Source organism: Alnus glutinosa, chromosome 1 (genome assembly GCF_958979055.1).
Source record: "Alnus glutinosa chromosome 1, dhAlnGlut1.1, whole genome shotgun sequence".
NCBI lineage: Eukaryota > Viridiplantae > Streptophyta > Magnoliopsida > Fagales > Betulaceae > Alnus > Alnus glutinosa.
The window spans coordinates 46,420,018-46,440,573 of record NC_084886.1 but is presented as its reverse complement, the minus strand read 5'-3'; the positions used below and the strand labels follow the sequence as shown (position 1 = coordinate 46,440,573).

General features: G+C 37.1%; 1 protein-coding gene across 5 annotated transcripts; it reads left to right on the top strand.

Moving 5' to 3' along the window:
* Positions 1 to 435: 435 nt before the first annotated feature.
* On the top strand, positions 436 to 19,817 carry LOC133853361 (altered inheritance rate of mitochondria protein 25). 5 transcript variants are annotated; one of them, XM_062289598.1, is made up of 13 exons: positions 436 to 543; positions 1,579 to 1,646; positions 1,756 to 2,382; positions 4,126 to 4,212; positions 5,072 to 5,113; positions 5,237 to 5,281; positions 10,531 to 10,596; positions 10,685 to 10,736; positions 10,857 to 10,914; positions 17,477 to 17,597; positions 18,692 to 18,769; positions 18,852 to 18,958; positions 19,319 to 19,817. In XM_062289598.1, the coding sequence occupies exons 3-13, from the start codon at positions 1,774 to 1,776 to the stop codon at positions 19,347 to 19,349; spliced, it is 1,296 nt and encodes a 431-aa protein (XP_062145582.1). In that variant the 5' UTR covers positions 436 to 543; positions 1,579 to 1,646; positions 1,756 to 1,773; the 3' UTR covers positions 19,350 to 19,817. The 5 variants fall into 5 exon arrangements, with proteins under 5 accessions (XP_062145582.1, XP_062145578.1, XP_062145581.1 ...); XM_062289594.1 differs by having other exon boundaries at positions 10,685 to 10,741; positions 10,853 to 10,914; XM_062289597.1 differs by having other exon boundaries at positions 1,735 to 2,382; positions 10,685 to 10,741; positions 10,853 to 10,914.
* Positions 19,818 to 20,556: the final 739 nt, after the last annotated feature.

The window sequence follows — 20,556 nt, the reverse complement described above, 5'->3', positions numbered from 1 at the left end:
TCGATGATGTTGCAACAAGTGGATATAACCTCCAAAGAGGTTTTGGATAGAGTTAGAGAGAACTGCAGCTAGGTAGTGGCCTCCAGAGAGGCAGTAGCATAAGAAAAGGGAAGGAAAAATGGGGGTGGTCGTCACATAGAGTTTTTAGAGAGAGGAGAGAGAGAACAAAGAGAAAAGGGAGCGGTACCAAACTATAAGGAGAGATGTATCATCAAATTGTTAATGATAATTGAATAATGTTAGTTAATTCGCGTTTCTTTAAAAAAAGAAAAAAAAGAAGAAAAAACCTCTCAAACACACAAATTGTATCTACCAAATCTCATGCTCTCCACGTCACTGCTATCAACACGTGGGGTCTCTTATTTCTCCTTGACGTGGCAGATGGTCAGTGGGACAAGCCGTCCCATTCGTTTGTGATCACCATACCAAATCCAAACTTTTTAAAAGGAAATTACGAAAGAGAGAAATGAGGGGACAGAGTCAGAGAGCGACAGACAGAGAGAGACAGAGAGGGGGAAAGAGAGAGTTGAAGAAGGAAGAGCGGTGAGTGTTTGATTGTTTTCTCGTTTTAAACTATCGCATACGAAAGCAAGAATGTTTTCCTGAAAACACTTTTTTGAGTTCACTCGTGTTGATATCAATAATGTTTCTCGAAGTTTTTTCTTTTTCTGTTTCCGTTTTGGTAATATCAATAATTTTGTTGTGACTTCAACATGTGATGTTATCGTATTTGCTCTAACTTATGTTTGGCTGAAATTTTCAAATCTGCCGTGTTTGATTGGGTTAGTGGAGGATCAAGAGCTCATTTGGACACCAACGTAGACCAACTTCTAGAGAGAGAGAGAGAGAGAGAGAGAGAGAGAGAGAGAGAGAGAGAGAGAGGGAGAGAGAGATGTTCGTGCTTTTATTCTTCTTATTTTTGGTATTTTATGTTTTTACTCTCTCTTTTTTTTTTTTTTTCGTTGTTGGTAATCAAATTGGGGGGGTTTTTGGTACCGGGAATTGTTCCCAATCTTAAGTCTATATAATGTCCAGTATGTATAGGTTGAAATTTAGATCGTGAAACATGGAATTGATACGCGTTTGGATGTGGGAATACGTTATAGTTTACATATTTGTGGCCATTTATGTTTTGCCAATGTAATGTGCCAATGAGGTGTTAGCCTTTTCTGCATTTTCTGTATTTATCATACTAATTCCATGTGTTATGTTTCTTCTTGACATGATGTCTCGTGGGAGCATGGATTTCAACTGTTTGGAGATATTTTCTTCTTTGTAACACTAATTCCATTTGTTTACCTCTATTGGAGTCCCATGTAGTTTATTTTCTTCTCTTTGCTTTGTTGTTTTTGGAAATCGTTTCTTTCCTTCTCTCTCTCTCTCTCCCTCTCTCTGTATTTTAGCTGGTTCTTCAGTAATGGTTTCATTTCTCATAACAACAACTCTTATATATGAAGCATATTCTCTTTCCTATAACTATTTGTTTCATTTTATGGAACACCTTTATTACAGTGCTGCTACTTCACTTAGTGCCGTTCCTGTCTGATTAATGTGAGAAAATTATGGGATATGTGACAGGAATCTTCAACAACTGTAGATCAATTTTTCTGAACTGGCAATCTTCACTAGATTCTTTATTTGAAGAGGTATTAATCTTACTGATTTAGGCAGTATATTTTAACTGTGCTTTTCAATTTTTTTCTTTTTTATTTGTAACACATGGAGTTCTATCAGTTTGCAATTCAATTTCTGCAGGCACAACTGTTCTATTAGATGAATTGGACAGAGGGTTGTCGTTGCCTTGTAAGAATTAATAAAACCATTGGAAGGAGGTCATCATTGTATCATTCTTTAAATAAAAACCAAAATGGTGCTTTTACCACCGAGAAGGTTTGCATCGTTCCTGACTCGCAATCTCAAAGTGGATGTCTTCCGGCAAGATCATTGTGGCAATATGGTTTGGGGGGTGGGGCTATAGGTTTTCAAGAAAGGCTGATCTTAGCAAGACCTCATGATTGGAGATTTAAGTTACCTGGTTGTTTAGAGAGAAATTTTCCTTGGTCAACACAGAGCATGATAACTGGTTCCCGCAAATTTGGACACATTGTTGAAAATGATACTGACTTGAATAGGGATTTTCTTGTACAGCTTTGGGTTGCCGATAGGAAAATGAAAAATTCTAGGGGAAAAAGAAGACGGAAAATTGTTAAGCATGGAAAATTTGGTGGAACAGCATATGATAACCAACATCAATATGGGAGATGGTATTCAGGTACATCTCTTAGTGAAGAGAATGTTTTGGACCAGGGTAAACCAGTTTTGACTCAAGCACCTCTCAGCCAATCTGTCTCAGGTTTTCTGAAGCCAGAATCTCCAGAGGAGGTGAGATTGAGCTTTAATTTTGTTTTCAAATTGTTATTTATAAGAACTTAGCCTTAAACATGATAGTTGTTGTGCATATGAATCTTCAGTAGCTATTCAGTTAATGAATGCATCAGTTTTACCGTGCTTTTGCTGCAATTTTGTTATAGCTTATTTTGTGATAATTGGATCACTAAATGTGCATATATGTGAAGAGTGGGGCTTAGAGAAAGCGTATAAGACCACTAGTAGCAGCTTCTGTTAGATTTTCCTTAAATTTAGAGAACAAAGCTACTTTTTGCTTTCCTATTCAAATAAATTTCACAATAGCTTCCCTTATCCTTTTCCTATACCATTTAAATATTATTTCAAATCAATACTAGGCAAAAGAGAGAGCCTTTTTTGGAATAAAATAAGGATAAGCTTCCCTTGGTTTAGGGAGTACCAAGGGAGTTTGTTGTAGGTACGTTTTTAGGAGTTTTTCCTACATTTAGGGAAGGGAATGAAATTTAGGGAGTCTGCTGCTAGTGCTCTAAGAACAAAAGAAGAAACAGAAAAAAAGCAGCAAGAGAAAGGTGGAGGTTGCCATTGGAAGATTTTCTTTGCTTGTTACAAATAGCTGAAATGCTCTAAACCTTCAGAAAGAAGACACGTTAGCCTTCAAATATTTAACAGCAACTTATCCATGATAATTTCTTCTGAGATTATCTTCATTTTGTAAAATTTACGTAGCTTGCACAGCCAAAATCCATGCTTATCATCATGAGCTTCTTATATTTTTTGGAACATAGAGTGGATGATTGATGGTAATTTGTACTTAATGTTAAATCACATAAGATCCTTTATTTGCCCCTAGCCCTACCTCCACATTTTCAGATGCAGATAATGCCATTGTGCAGGTCATGAATTTTTGTTTTTTGTTTTGTTTTCCAATGGCCTAAGAATCTCCAACCTTGTCCGTCAGTTATTTTAACAGCTTCACTTACAGTGTTATCTTATTTATCATTGAAATCCCTCTTTAGCATTTATGTATCACAAAGTCCTGGAATTTTTCCACAAGTGGCATGATATTGCATTAGGCCAATTTTTCAGGACTAAAAGTAGTGCGCCTAAATGTCTGTTTTATGTAGCTACTTTTTTATCAAAGTGGAAAGAAACTCTAGTTTTGGAAGATACTGGTAAAAGACTTGATGGTTTTCTATGTAATGGATTAGTAATCATTAATGTAATTCTCCATATTTCTAAGGCCTTTTGTACGTCCATAAAGATAATGAGCTTTGTGAATATGAATTTACATATTCTTAAGGAGGAATTTGCCACATGTGAATATCAGTTTTTCTTTTTGGGGGGTGGGGAATGTCATCACTTTGGTTACTTGTAAAGAAATTTAAGAGAAAGAATAAAATGATGATGATGATAAAGAAAAGACTGGCTGCCGAACACCAAAAAGTGATCCATCACGTGTGGACTTAGCTATTCTCTTGGAGACAAATTGGAACTCATAGGAAAAATAAAATGGAACACTTGGCCAATCTCTAAAAGCCTGTTACCTTTTCCAGTCCGTGTCTTTTTTTATGTGTTAGGTAATGCTTTACTATCTCCTACTCTTGGAGACACATTGTCATACCAGGATTAAATGCCATGTGACATCTGGTTTTGCTTGGGCTTGTTCTTTTCAAGTTTCTTGCGTTCAAAGTTAATCTTTTTCGCCTACTATATGTAACGTTGAAGATGTCTTAACTTGGTATTTTGTGAATATATTAGGCCCAGGTCGCACCGCTTCTTGCTAGGTCCAATTTGCTGATTACTAGGGATATAGAGTGGGCAAATCTTGTGCTTGGTTTTGAGCAGGTAATTAACTTCCCAATCATTATTTTCTTCTCATATATATATAACTTATATCAAATTATTTTCTTCTCATTCATCTTGATGCAGATTTGGGAGCATATTTGGTTATCCATATCATGTAAAAGTAAAACTATGTATGATACTTTTAGGATGCCAAAATATTACCTTTCTTAAAAAAAGAAGAAGTGTTTTTACCATTGGCTTTAAAATAAAGTAGTAGATTGAAGTGTTTATGGTAAGAATGTTGAGATTTTTTTGCAAAGCATCAGATCAACTCCAAGTATTTCCCTGCAGCTTTTAACTTGGGAATAAAAAATTGTCATTGATTTGTTTAGTTTTGTTTTCTGTTGTAAAATTCTATCTTTGCTTATAATATGTGGCTGATGAGCTTACATATTTTTCCTTTCTTTAATGGTCATCTTGCTTATATAGTTGGCCTTAAATCTGACATATATATGGTCTCACGGGATCCATTCATTTGCAACTAGAATTATGGTGTGTTGTCTTTCACATGTTTTGCATAATTTACAAGACTTCAAGCGAATCTTAGGATGTTGGCACTGTGATGCTAAGAACCAAATGCTTGGTTTCAATGAACAATTTTTGGATCCATTGTTGGTAGAAATGTGACATTTATTGTCTGCATGCATATCTGCTTTTGGTATTTGATATTATCCATCTGGAGTAGTTGCCTAGGTTTAGTGAGGCCTGTTACCTTAATTATTAAATGAGTGTTTGCATGTTTTGATAACCTTTTTTCTCTGGCTCTTTTGAGCATTTCATTTTCCATTTTCTTTTTCTTTCTTTTATTTTCTTTATCTAGTTGTCTCTTTGTGATCAATTTTATTTGGTGGAACTGTAGGAAAACCGGTATGCAATAGTAGATGTGTGCTACCCCCAGTCGGTGAGCAATCATTCTAATTCCTTTATTCTCCTGAAGTTTTGCTATGCACAATTGTGTTTTAAACAAATGGCTTACTACATCTTGAACTATTTGAAATTCCTGCTACTCAATGTTGTTTTGCAGCCTGTAGGTTTTATTCGTGAGCAGAGTAATTTCATTTTCAGACAGGTCTGTAGTTTAACATTGTACTTCTCATTTTTAAATTCCTACTTTGTTGCTGCACTATAATCATAGATCACATAATTGATGTCAGTTTGTTATTGACGGTAATGTATATGTCTGAGGATTCTTATCTCATTCTTCCCTTCTGGTCACTACCCAAGTCAGCACATCCACACGCTAATGTGTACATGAAAATCAATAAAGTTTAATATGTATGTCATAATAAAATGGAAAGCCTACATGTTTTCCATATCATTCTCATTATGTGGACAATGGCGTTGTCAATTAAAACTATCACTGTAATTCAGGATTCCTTTAGGTTTTTTATTTTATTTTATTTTATAGGTAATTCACAACTCATGCACCTGTAAATTCATTGCTGAAAGTGGTGTTTGGCATCTCTACCAAAAGTTCCTTATTTGGTTTCCAAGGCAAAAAACAACATGCACTATTCCTTGGATGTTGGTATCCCTATTTGTATTAAATACTGAAAATGAATTCCACCCCAAACCTCTGCATTGAGAATTTCTCAAACCCTTCATTCTCATTCCTTCTTCTACTTCTCACTTCTTCAGCTCATCAGTTTCCATGCCCTACTACATGACTGTTTCATTTTTTTTTAAAATTTATTTCTCAAACCCTTCATTCTCATTCCTTCTCTCTCTCTCTCTCTCGTTTCCGCTTCGGTTTCGCTTGAGGGTGTGTTAGGGTTTGATTTGATGAGGAAGTATTTGATGAGTGTTTCATGACTGAATGGGGTTTGGTTGCGATATGATTGGGGAGTTTTTTATTTGAATGGCTTAGGGTTTCAATTTTGGCTGGCTGTTGGTATCACTGGCTTTCAATATGCTCTTTACATGTCTCTGCTATTTGCTGCTTTTAATGTGCTCTTTTCCTTTGCTGGGTGAGTGTGTGTTCATATGAGTTGTGAATGCTCTGACTATATCGTGTGTGTGTGTGTGAGAGAGAGAGAGGAGTGAGTGCTCAGTGAGACAGTAACTCTATGGCAGTCTGTATGTGTCAGTGAGAGAGGTTTTGCATGTGTTTGTGAACTCATGCAAAATAAATGCTCTTTGTGTCATGTGCTTCTTTGTGAGTGTATGCTGTGACAATGGGGTCTCCGTGTGTTTTGTACGAGTGATACTAGTGAATGATGGTGTGATAGAATAAATTATATGCAGTAGTTATTCACAGATAAGTGTGATTGAGGTATGTGCATGTAGATGTGGATACACGGTACTATACTTGGCTATAAGATATGTTTGAAGTATGGGAGCCTATCTAATCATTGAAAAAAAGAAAAGAGTAATTGTTTACTGTCATAACCAAATGCAACTACAATCGGCATAATGCATTCAGCAAAAATTCATTTTGAAGAAATTAATTTCAAGGTCAGTAGAGTTACCCAACCTACGTAATTATGTGACGATAGAATGATGTGGTGGTATGCTCTGCACACCAAATTCGCAAGCAGTGGGCTGTGTTATTTGTGTTTGATAAGGGAACTCCCATATCATTCTGTCTGAAAGTTTGGTTAGATTCATTTCCCATACCGATTTGTCTGAAAATATTGTAAGAAAAGCATCTCCTTTTGCATTTCACTATTGAGAGATTGCCATTAAATGAATAAAGCAACAAACTTCCGTAAGCAAGATAAACAAGAGGTTGAGGGTGAGTCATAGGTTCAATCCCTATAGGAGCCTATAAAAAAAATAGTAATAATAATAAGAGCTTGCCATTGAGTATTGTTTTAAACTAAGAAAACAACTAATGCAAGGTTTTGAACAGTGTCTACATCTGTTGACATAGAAAACCAGAAGTCATATTACAAATGTATACATGTTCAATTTTTGGCAATTTGATATCCAGTTGATATAGAAAGCCAGAAGTCATATTACGAATGTATACAATTTCAATTTTTGGCATCTATTAAGAAGGGCAACTTTGAAGAAATTTGGATCCCAAATTTTGCAGGTGACTTCCCCATATTTGAAATAGATGTGGCAGACTGGCAGTGATACATACATAATTTGAAGATATGGTTACTAGATTTTGGGGTGATTTCCCCCTATTTGAAATAGATGCGTCAGTGTTAGATACTGATGATGTAGTTGATCGCATGATCAATCTTGGGCAACAAACGTCTGAAAGGAAGAGTAAGAACAATTAGAAACTTGCTGGGGGTGCCGACATGGAAAATCTCCAATGCTTAAGTTTGCAAGAGGAATTGCCCTGAGAGGGAGAGCTAGAAGGATTGTAATACGAATAGTAAGGTGAATGTACCTAAATTGGTTGCATGCCTTCCCTTTTGCGGAGTGTCTAATAATGGGATACAATCTTGGCCAGGTATCTCCCACTGATGGTGTACAGCCTTGTCTAGGCGTGGCACCGTATCTGTGTCCTCTAGCAAGGCACGTCCTTGGCCAAGTGTCGCCTGGTGATGGGGTACAGCTCTGGCCAAGCGTGGCACCAAACTCCTTGCTTGCTGGCAGGCTATTGTCGTTAGTAGGTGTTGTGCTGGATTACATGTTTACTGGCAGGTTAAGAACATGGCCAAGTTTGCCATCGAGAATGATGGGACAATTAGAATGAATTCGTGGGGCAGTTATCCTCTACGCAATATCCCCAACTATTATCTAGACAACTGTTTCGTTGGTATGTTAGTTCCTATGGCTCGATTAGGGCTCGTGGTTTGGGCCTTATTTCCACCATTTATAATGTTTCCATTCCTAAGACAATCTAGGATGCACTCTCTAACCCAAGTTGGAGGAGAGCCATGGAATTGGAGTTGGTTGCCCTACATCAAAATGGGACTTGGGATCTTGTTCCCTTACCAGTTTGCAAACATATTGTTGGTTGTAAATAGGTGTATATTGTTAAGTTTCATCCTGATGATTCTGTTGACTGCCTCAATGCCTAGTTGGTTGCAAAGGGCTATACAGAGACTTAAGGCATTGACTATGATGAGACATTCTCTTGTGTGGTTAAGTTCTCTTCTATTCGTGTATTGATTTCTCTTGCTGCCAATCTTGATTGGCCACTCTATCAATTAGATGTTAAGAATGTCTTCCTTCATGGTGATTTATTTGAGGAAATCTATATGGAGAAACTACCTGGGTTTGTTGCTTAGGGGGAGTATCAGGGTAGCGTTTGCAAATTGAAATAGGCATTATTATGGGCTCGAGTAGTTACCAAGAACATGGTTTGGGAAATTCTCCATAGTAATGGAATTTGGCATCCTTCGTTGTCAGACATATCACTCAGTTTTTCACTAACATACTGATGCTGGATACATCCTAATGGTTATTTATGTAGATGAGATTGTGATCATGAGAAGTGACTAGAGGAATCACCAGGTTGAAGCAGTTTTTGCAACAACGCTTTTACACTAAATATTTGGGCAAACTTCGGTACTTCCTAGGAATTGAGGTTGCAAGATCTAAGATAGGCAACAATTTATCTCAAAGGAAGTGTGTACTTGCATCCTTGAGGAGACTGGATTGCTGGGAGCTTGACCTGTTGTTACTCCTATGGATCCAAATTCAGAAACTATTGATTTCTTTCCAAATCCTAGCAGATACCATCGATTGGTTGGGAAATTTAATTCACTATCACAAGGCCAGACATCTCATACGCAGTTAGTGTGGTGAGTTAGTTCTTAGAGGCTCCGAGACTCTCACATTGGGATGCTGCTATTCGTATTATTTGATCTTTGAAGAGAGTCCCAGATCGAGGCATATTGTTTAGGAAGAATGGTCATCTCAGATTGGAAGGCTTCATTGATGCAGACTGGGTTGGATCATCTTCAGACAGAAGGTCGACTATGGGATATTGTACTTTTCTTGAAGGAAATCTCGTAATGTGGAAAAGTAAGAAGCAAAATGTAGTTGCCCAATCGAGTGCAGAAGCTGAGAAAAGAGCGATGGCTCATACTGCTAGTGAGCTAACTTGGTTACAACATCTCCTTCAAGAGATAGGCTTCCCAGCACGTACACCTATCCCACAATCTTGTGATAACCAAGCTGCTCTACACATTGCCTCTAATCATGTATTCCAACAGAGGACCAAGCATATTGAGGTTGATTGTCACTTAGTCCGAGACAAAATACTCAGTGGAGATTTAGCCACACCATTTGTGAAGTCTGAGGACCAATTTGCTGATTCTTCACAAAGTCATTATGTAAGAGTCGGTTAGAATTTATCTATTCCAAGCTGGGTTTATGTGACATGTATGCTCTAGCTTGAGGGAGAGTGTTAGAATGCATGTTGTAATAAACTGTACTATTCTAGAAGAAAATTTAAATGAGGTGTCCAGAATAGGTGTGTCCTAGTACTAGCTGCCATTCTCAGGAAATTGCTCTCTCTATTGTAATCATTTCTCCTATATATATGGAATGAATAGCAGAGGGCTGGATATAGAAAATCAGCTCCTCCTTTCATACATTGTTTTCCATTTCCATCATGATTAACAAGTTGATGGTCGGTCGGTGGAGTTGGAAGTTAGTTTTGGTGCAACCATGAGCTGTTGCGTGGTAGTGTTGTTACAGAAAAGAGAGTGATTGTGTTGGAGGAGCCTAAGTGTGCAAAAACAACATTTTTGTTTTAAGCTGGTTTTGATAACTGCAACCAGAATTGTTCTGAAATACTCTTTGAGTACCAAAAGAGATTCAACTAACCAAGAAGGCTTTAATTTAATATCTGCACCATGATCTGGGACAATTGGTGGATAGGTCCAGAGAACCTTTTTGTAGCAATAGCATGCCCCTTAACATGCTAGCACCATTGACACTTTTGTCTCTAATTAAGTTGATTCTGGAAATTATCGTATGCTTAAATATTGTTGGAATGTAAATTAAGTGATTAAGTTCACATTTTCCTATCAGCTTAAGCTTTTGAGTTAGTGGTAATTTAATATAATATCAAAGCAAAAGTCATGAGTGCGAACCCTGACTCTACGGTTTATTTCTCATTTAATTAAATATTTCATGTGTTGGGCCTTATTTATTGGGAAGGAGCTTGAGCCCACATGTGTGGAGAGTGTTAGAATATTAATTAAATGATTAAATTCACTATTTTCTATCAGCTTAAACTTTTGGGATGAGTGATGATTAAGCAAGTATGATTACTAGATTACATGTTTGAATTTCTTAAAAGCTTTGCTGTTTTGGAATGCTGGTTTAGTTTGCTTGCATGCTTGTGATATTTAATTTTTTGTATGGAATTTTCCTTGCTAATGCTTGTTTTGCCTTTTGCAGTTGCTTCGGCTAAGGCGCCCTTTTGTTGCTTATATAACTGATTCGATGGGTAATGAGCTCTTCAGGGTGAGGCTTTGTAGAGATTTATTATTCTTTTGCAACTATGTGAGGCTTTAGATTCTGTTGGCTTGAAGTTTTTGTTTACCATGTTCAGGTTCGTAGGCCTTTTTGGTGGATAACCAGCTCAATTTACACAGAGATTGATGGTAAGGTATGGCAATTAGAAGTTTATGCTGTTTGCTATTGCAATACTACATAAAGTTTTGAGCATGTTAAACAGCAATTTGACTGTCGGTGATGTGAAAAATCTGTTCCTATCTAGGAAGTTGGTGTGGTTCACAGACGATGGCATCTTTGGAAGAGGGTGTATGACTTGTACCTTGGGTAATGGTATTTTCTGAACTACTTTTACAAAGTACTTTATTAAATCAGGGTTAGTACCTTTAAATTTATTTGCAGTTAAGATTTGGAGCCCAGCGGTTTTATTTGGGGTGCTTTCTTAAATAGACACATAAGATAGACGGTTGTGGAGTGGTAGATCTTCTAGGCCAGGAAGTGGCTCTAAGCGAATTAGCTTTTTAAGTATCTGCTATGTTGGCCATGAATGGGAGAAAGTAGTACTTTTGAATATTGTGGGAAGATGACTTTACTGTGTGAATCTTCTAGAAACTACAATGTGAAGCTATATTTTGTACTTTTTGAAGGACCACTGACCTACAATTAGATTTTTTATTTTTTATTTATAAGTAATTCAATCTTATTAGAAGCACAAAGAGACGCAATCCAAGTACGCAAGGAGTATTTAAGAGATAACACAAATCTAAAAATTCTAAAAAATTAGAAAAGTGAGAACAAGCAGCCATCCAAAGATGAAGAGACTTGATAGCTTTAAACTCTATCACTGTTCTCTCACAATCTTAAAAGTTTCAAGCATTGTGTTCTCTCCAAACACACCAAATTAAGCATTACGGAACCGTCCTATATTACAGTGGCTACCAACCGACCTTTCCAACTAGTCAACAGCTTCACTACCTGTTGGGGCATGATCCACTTTATCCACCAATTAATCACTATGATGTGTCTCTTTCTTAGGTTATCCAAGGTTAAAAATCTTCCTTAACGCTGCTGTCCAAACAAAGAACGCTAGGGGGGGGTGTTAAGTGCATGATAATAAGATCTGACCTTGAACGTCCTCCTTTTGGAAGGGAGCTAACAAATTTACCTAAGAATGTACAAACAATTAAAGAACGAAGTGATCACCTCCACCTCCCAATCATGCATTGATATGATATTCCATTGTAAAGTGTCGTTACAAAATTGCACATGATCTGCCACCGAGGCCTCCTATATAGCGCACAATACTTAACAGCGGCGGGAAAGCTGCCTTCAAGGTCTGATGTCCACACTACATATCTTGTCAAAACCTGATTTTACACCCATCTCCCACCTCAAATATCACCAATCTAGAGCAAACCCCCCACCCTCTCCTAATGTTTTTCCACACCCCAACCCTGTAGGACCCAAAAACCGCATTGGAACACCACCCTCCCCACATGCTATCATATTTAACTTCCATCACTGATCTCCACAAAGACTCCCTTTCCATGGCATAACACTATAACCATTTTTCCAAGAGAGTTAGTTAAATAAAAACAGGTTTCTAACCCCCAATACGTCTGAGGAAATCAGAGTTTGAGCAATTGACTAGCTAGAATTTAAACTCATCACTGACTCCACCCCACAAGAAACCCGCTGAAGTTTCTTGATGTAGTTAGCAATTTCAACAAGGATGGGAAAAAGAGACAAATAATAAGTAGGGAAAGTGGAAAGAGTTCTTTTAATCAAAGTGATTCTACCTCTCTTAGACAAATAAAGCCTTCCAACCCACCAACAACGTTCCATCTTTTCAATATTACTACCCTAGATTTATTTTGCCTTAAAGGAAGCCCCCAATAGAAGACCGAGGTACTTCATAGGCAAGGAGGACATGTTACAACCAAGGATACTAGCCAAGCCTCCAACATTTTCCACGGCGCCAACAAGAACTAACTATGATTTAGCCAAATTAAAAAAAGCATAAGAAAAGACATTGTTAATGACAGAGATGATCTGGATTTGCCTCACAAAAAAATAGGGTGTCATCCGCAAATAAGAGATGAGCCACTAGGAGCTCATCATTATTCCTGGACCCCACCAAAAAACCTGATAAAAGTCCCCTAATCCACAGTGGCAGACGACATTCTATTCAAAGCCTCTATGACTACAACGAAGAGCAGAAAGGAAAGAGGATCCTCTATCTTAGGCCCCGAGAGCTATTAAAGAAATTGGATGGAGTTCCATTAATCAACACAAAGAAATACATAATAGTGATGCAATGTGCTATCTAATCTCACCATTTTTCTCCAAAGCCACATCTCTTCAACAAATACAACAAAAAATCACAATTAACATGATCATAAGCCTTATCTAGGTTCAATTTACAAAGCACACTTGGATTTTATGATATAATTCTACTGTCAAGGCATTCATTTGCAATAAGAATTGAGTTTAAAATCTGTCTCCCCTTGATAAAAGCATTCTAAGACCTGGAAATAACCTTTTCCAACACAGTTTTCAGCTCGTTAGGTAGGACTTTAGAGATAATTTTATGGACGCCACTCACATGACTAATAGGACGAAACTCCTTAATATCCATCACCCCATATTCCTTGGGAATAAGGGCAATAAAAATAGCATCGAGACTTACTTTCAAACTTACCTTGAGTATGAAAGTCATGAAAAACATTCATGATATCTACTTACAAAAAAAAAAAAAAAAAAAATCATGATATCTTCTTTAAGAACCTCCCAATAAGACTGTAAGAAGGCCACAGAAAAATTATTAGGGCCCAGGGCGTTATCACAGTTCAAAACTTTCACCACCTCAAATACTTCACTCTCCTCGAACGCTCTTTCCAACTGCAAAACCTCCTTAGCACCAAATTAATCAAAATGAAGACCATCCAATTTAGGCTGCCAACTAAATTGTTTTTTAATAAAGACAAGTGTAAAACTGCATAATATGCTCCCTTATTTCTGAAGAGTCTGAAGATGCAGAATCATTAACAAACTAAGGATTCAACGAAATTGTTCCTTTTGTTCAAATTGGCAACTCGGTGGAAAAAATTTGTATTCTTGTCTCCCTCTCTCAACCAAAGTGCCCTCAATTTTTGTCTCCAACTCATTTTTTCCAATAGAGTTATCATCTCTAGCATACTACTATAGTAGCAATCTTAGCCTTTCTTCACCTTTCAACCTTAGATAAGGATCTCGCCTTTAGGGGCGCCTTACGCTTTTTATAAAATGTGCTTGCTTATCTATAAAAAAATAAAATAAAAAATAACATCAAGATCTCGGAGTTCGTCCGTAAGAACCTTTTTCTACTTCTTGACATTGCCAAATACCTCCTCAAAAGGAAGACCATCCAATTTAGGCCGCCAACTGAATTGTTTTGAATAAAGATCAGTGTAAAACTACAAAATATGCTCCCTTATTAAGTAGAACCATTAACAAACTTAGGATTCAATGGAGTTGTTCCTTTTGGTTGAATTGGCCAGTAGGTGGAAAAAAAATTGTATTCTTGTCTCCCTCTCTCAAACAAAGTGCCATTGATTTTTGGCTCCAACTCACTTTTTCCAATAGAGTAATTATCTCCAAGATACTAGCAATGTCAGCCTTTCTCACCTTTCCAACCTCAAATAAGGATCTTTCTTTTGCAATAACATCAAGATCTCGGAGTTTGTCCAAAAGAACCACCTTGCCAAATACCTTCTCATTCCATTTTTTCCAGTCGACTTTCAAAGCTTTTAGTTTGCTTGCCTGGACAAAACTAGGGGAGCCTTGAAAGCTGTAAGACGTCCACCATTGCTTCACCTTTTTCCACAAAACCCTTTGATTTTAACCACATTCTCAAACTTGAAATACCTTCTCCTGCTTACAACAACACCACAATCAAGAAATAACTTTTTTTTTGATAAGTAACACCACAATCAAGAAATAACGAGATCCGATAAAAGTTTAAAGAGCCTCCTCTGAGAAGCATCAAGAAACTGGGCTTCCCAATCAGAAGAGAGAATGAACTTGTCAATTCTATACCACGGCAGATGATCACAATTATTAGACCTAGTCAAGTTTCCGCTTACAGGAGGGATATCCATAAGACCTTGTGAAAATATGAACTTAGAAAAATTTGACATAATTGAGGAAGAATGGATAGTGGGTGATGTTGAAATCACCCATAGTGCACTACGGTAAATTCCACTAATTAATCAATCCAGCTAATTCATCCTATAGCAGTCTTCATTCATTGTGAATATTAGGACCATATATACCTGTGAAAGCCCATACAAAATTGTCATCGACATTTCTAAAAGAGCAAGCAATAGAAAATGCCTCCACACACTCCTTAATTTTCTCCACCACCCTCCCATCCCATATTAATAAGATCCCTGTAGAAGCCCCTCTCGAACCCAAATAACATCAATCCACATGATGTAAACGCCAAAGACTGTGGACAACCCTTGACACAAGCTCCAATTTGGTTTCTTGTAAACAAACAATATCAGCCTTCTATTCTCTAAGGAGATTCATGGCCCTCAATATTTTATCCCATTCATTCAGACATTCCAAGACAAAATCTTAGGCTTCATGAAGAATCAGTTGGAACCCTCCCCTTAACCTTTACCTCTGCTAGAATGACCTCCCTTAAGGTTGTAATTATTAGAAGAAGCTAACCTCTTTAATTCATGGTGCCTTCTGTTAATTGGCTTAGAAAGAGAACTAGAGAGGGACTAGCCGAACCGTCTTGATTTCGACTCGCTTCAATGGCAATGAATAAAGCCATCAACTCATATCCTTAAACCCCTCACTAGACAACCCCACAAAACGATGGAAAATCTCTACTTTCTGGACCACCCAATCTAAAGAATCTAATATAGGCAAAACTGGTTCTTCAATAACAAGGGGATGTACATTCAATGGTTCGCTGTCCCTAGGCTCTTCCCCAAAAAAGAGAACCGCGTTCGAGAGAGCAGACATCTCGTCCCCACATTAGCTATCTAGGTATGTATTAGCTTCACTAGGGCTAGCAATTCATGTTGGCGTGTCGGGTTCCGGTCGATTTGAACACGACTCATTTAGTTAAACGAGTCAAACCCCTCAACTCTGACACGAGCCATTTAAATAAGCGAGTGACTCAACATGACCTGTTTAATAAACATGGAGTGTTGGGTTGACCAACCCGACCCGCATAATCCATTTAATAAATAGGTCGTGTTAGCTTGACCCAAACATGATCCGTTTGACCCATTTTGACATGCATATAAATTTAAATTTAAATGCGAAAAAAAAAAAAAAAAAGGAATTTAAATTTATATGATATATGAATTTTAAAAATGAATTTATATGAATTTTAGCCTTTTAGGGTTTTGTTTTTTAATTTAAAAAATATTAATTTTATTTATACGGGTTATGTGAGTCACCCATGAGTTAAGACCCGGGATTGATTTGTTTATTAAAAATGAGTTAATTCAGGGCGATCCGAATTGACCTGAACCCAATTATACAAAACCTTAACTTGCTAATTTCGTGTTGAGTTATTATCGGGTTCGCTGGTCGTGTAAAAAATTGTCAGTCCTAAGCTTCGCTACCTGTTGATAGGGATGTTTGCACGGTTTCTTGCTCTTGTCTCGTACTACTGCCTTCCCCCTTGCTCTTCCTAAGAGAAGGAAGAAGGACCCCATGATTCAAACTTGGAATCGACACTCTCTTCCCATCTCTAAGGGCTATCACCCACTCCAAGACCTTAGGACCTCCTATGAAATCTGCAACGCTGAGACGTGGAGCAACAGACATGTCATCACTGAGAAATTTGCTAGAAGGCATACCCATATCCAAAGACCCATCAACCTGCAAACGAACATCCGAAACTCCAGCTTTTGGGTCAATTCTGGCACGATCTGAACTAAAACCAGAAGATCTGATAGGCGGCAGCATCAACGGCTGGGCGGCCCTTGACAAAGAAGCATTTTGTGATATTTGTGGATATGCTTTGATTTAATAAAAAAGATGGCAGTTCAACAGAGAAACAGGTTTCAATATATATAAAGAGATACAAACAAACAACACGTGTTAAACAATTATTTTATACAATCAAACAGCAGAAGAAAAACTAGTTGTCACTTACAAATGATTTAAAATGACAAGCTGATTCATCCTGCCCCATAGAAAGTATTGGCACTTTGGTATACAGCTCTCTACTTGTCATATGATGATGTACATTTAATTTTAGCATAATGTCTGAGGAGTTTTCATGGCAAGACCACCAATGTTGAGTTTTATAATTCATGAGGCATTTTATAGCTGCCTTGCTTTGAGGAGGTTCGCGTAGTCTTTAAAATCTTGATGTTTATTGTTAGCTACTTAACCATTGGCTAGTTACTTCTATAGGAAGAGGAAAGATTAGGATGAATTCAAATTCTTCTCTTGTACTTCAAATAGGAACGTTAGGGGATTTTTCCCTGGCTTCTGAATGCTCTGACCTTTTATTGTTGTTATTATTGTTGCATTCTTCTTTTTTTCTTTTTCTTTTTCTTTTTTTAACATTTTTGGGGGTATAAATATTTTCTGAGGTCGTACACAGTTGTGAATTACGTGTAGTCCTTGTTATGCCACTTGTATGATTAGCTTTTAGTGGGTGCAGCACTAAGAATCTAAGATGCTTCTGGTGGGTGTAAATATGTTCCCTTTTACTTTCTTTGTTTGATAGTATATTACCATCACATGTAGAGGTCAATTACTTCTTTCTCTCTATTATTTTTTTCTTTTCAGTCTAGAGTTTTAAGTTCTGTTGTTGGACTTTGTCTTGCTTCTTTCTAAATTTCCAAGCCTAAGATCATTTGATTTTCAGGAAGAATCAGTTTGCAGTGGTTGAAAATCCTGGCTTCTGGAATTGGACATTTACTTTGAAAGACATTGATGGGAAAGTGCTTGCCGAGATAGATCGCGACTGGAGGGGTTTTGGCTTTGAGGTAGCTTCTTCTTCTTCTTCTTCTTTTTTTTTTACAAAACATTAATATTCACTGTGCAGTTGGTTTTCTTGGTCCATTTGGTCTCTCTTTTCAGTGGCAGTTTCATTCATTTTAAAGAGCCGGTATTTTTTGGCTTATTTTTTATCCATTAGTTCCTAGACTAAGCTAATCAAATTGTTGCAGCACACAATAGGCACAAATTTAATGACGAAACCAAAAAACTCTCAATATGCCAAACTATATAACAGTCTTTGAGAAGTAGGAGAATATATCATTATGGGTATATTCACAGATATCTGGAGAAATATCAGCGTGACTTTTCATCTAATTTTATGTTGCCTGGTACATGCATTGTTTCATCTCGTGGACTGGGAGGGGAAGCAGCACACAACATACTCGAAAATGTGGTTCAGTGGGAGTTTATTTTTATAGATCACATAGATCATAGTGAGCTAGTTCTGAATGCAAGAATGATTCCCTTTTTCAGCAATAAGTTTTTAAGAAATGAGTATCGTTAAAATGCACAACTTTTTTATTTTCCTTACTATAAGACCATGTGTACCTCATGTATTTAGAGTTCTTGATGGTCCTTGCTTTTTACTATTGTTCACTTCAAAATATTCCATATCCAAGTTTTCACCCTTCTATTTACTACCTTGTATAGATTACCTTACAAAAATGAATAAGGACCGAGATAAAAGAGATATGTTTGGGTTGTGAAGATCAATGCTGTTGGACGAATGTACTGTTTTTTGGAAGGTTTATTTTGAAGCATACATCATTATGGAATTAGCATCTTACTGTGAATCTGATGTAATTAATTATGATACATGTTGCAGTCAGACCATTGGAAATGTGTTATGTAATTGTCCTTGTCGAAGTACTAGATACTGAGTTGTTACTGATCTTAAAAGCAGAGTTGGCGCATGCCATGTTGTGTTCCATCATTCACAGGCCTCTATCTAGCCCTCTGGGTTATATCATATCTGTTTTCAATCTATCTTTATTTGAGATATCAGAACTTATTTTGGTTGCCAAAGGAACTATCTACTGATATGGCAATTTAATCTTGAGCTATAATCTATGAAATGCAGATCTTTACTGATGCTGGTCAGTACGTGATCCGGTTTGGGAGTTCTGATCCCAGCTCCAAGACTGGTCCGGCCAGAGTGGTAGAGTACCGCATTAGAAAAAAAAATTATATATATTATATAATCATTTTTATAATCTTAATTCTGCTGTCTTTGATGGCAGATACAAGAGTTGGAAGTTGCCCGTCCACTGACTCTGTCAGAGAGAGCTGTGGCTGTTGCTCTTGCTATATCACTGGATAATGACTATTTCTCAAGACACGGCGGCTGGTAAGCTTGTTCTTAGTGCTGGTGTAGAATGTACTATAGGAATCTAGAATTTAGTCCATATTGGTCACCTCAACTGCTATTCATCTTTGAACTGTTTTTGAAATTTTGTCATTTCCTTAAACAGTTCACTCTTTTATCCTAGAAATGCAATTTTATTCTTTTCCTTCCATAGTGTCGGAAGTTGTCTCAGGTCAGTGACCTTTAGGTCAGACGAATAAGTTCATTAGTTCAAATCCCGTTGAATGCGTGAGTTAATCATCAAGCAAAATAGAAGCTCCAGAAGTTTTCTAAGTACTAGAAGAGAGAGAAAGAGAGTTGAAATGATTATTGATTTTGCTCTTGCGTTTCTTTTGTCATCAGGGGATTACCTTTTGTTGCAGTTGGTGAGTAGGTTTGGTTTGCAGTATCCTTAACCTGTGGTTATTTTCTGTGTTTGCAATTTGGGAAGGATAGTAGTAAGCCAAGCTACTTTAGAGCTCCTACAAGGTGTTCTTGTTTCATTACTTCACCCCACATTCTCAACTCGTAAGTCTACCCTTTTTTTTTCGAGTACTTCACCAAATAACTTGCTTTCATGGCTCTGCCTTTATATGTGGTTGTTGCTGTTGCTGACCATGATAAATAATGAGATGTCGAAATGACAACATCTTTTGCTGAGAGAATGTATCATTGTCAAGACCTGGTTGGTTAACTTGTTTCCAGTGTTTGAAAGTATTCTATGGGTATACTGTGTGGAGGCTCGAGTGTTTTGCCACTGTATCATGACCAGGAAATGAAAACAAGATTTCTGTGTTTGGGATATGAAAAGGTTGTATTTGGTTGGGAAAGGAAAGGTGTTTAATTATTTCTGTTTTTATCTTGAAGTTCTTCTTCACTATACATTTCATGCAATGTTTCAGCAATCTTTGCTCGTCGTCCATAAAAGTGAACAGGGGAAACTATACTTACCATCCTCAATCTGCCTCCCGATTTGCAATGTCCTTCCAATTTTTCTATTTGGTTAATGTACCCTGATGATCTACCAAATGCCCTCATTTCACAAGCAAAAATCGCAACAATACCCTCCATAATATATATACGTATATAAATCCTTGACCCACGGCCATGCCGTGAGTCTAGTTACCGCACGCGCTGTGGGTCACTAGACCCACGACGTGGAAGTGGATCACCAGATTTTTCTCTTTATTTTTTTTGGAATTTAAAAGATAAATACTCATAGATGCTAAGGTGGGTCTCTTAATTTATTTGCGAGAGCAAAGCAAAAGATGTCTAAAAGGAAATAAAAAGACAAGGGCTTCGAAAACGAGGTGTTGAAAAGGAGTGCTAAAAGTTTGGTTTAACATAAAGAGCGAGGAAAAATATGATTGAAGTTTATTTTATAACCAAATAATGTAATTACCCATCTCTAAATTCTTAATTTTGTTGCTGACTTCTTTTGTGTGTGTGTGTGAATGAATGTGAGAGAGACTTTGAGTAATGCTATCTATTATATTTTTATTCCACAATGTTGACGGGGCAGTTTAAACCAACCATATGATTAGCATTGTAGGATAAAAATATAATATATAGGATTACTCTTTGAAAATATGAAAAAGTCG

Coding starts and splice junctions, on each gene's coding strand:
- LOC133853361 (XM_062289594.1), top strand. CDS start 1,774: ATGAATTGGACAGAGGGTTGTCGTTGCCTTGTAAGAATTAATAAAACC. Junction 2,383..4,125: donor AGCCAGAATCTCCAGAGGAG/GTGAGATTGAGC, acceptor TGAATATATTAG/GCCCAGGTCGCACCGCTTCT. Junction 5,282..10,530: donor GTAATTTCATTTTCAGACAG/GTCTGTAGTTTA, acceptor TGCCTTTTGCAG/TTGCTTCGGCTAAGGCGCCC.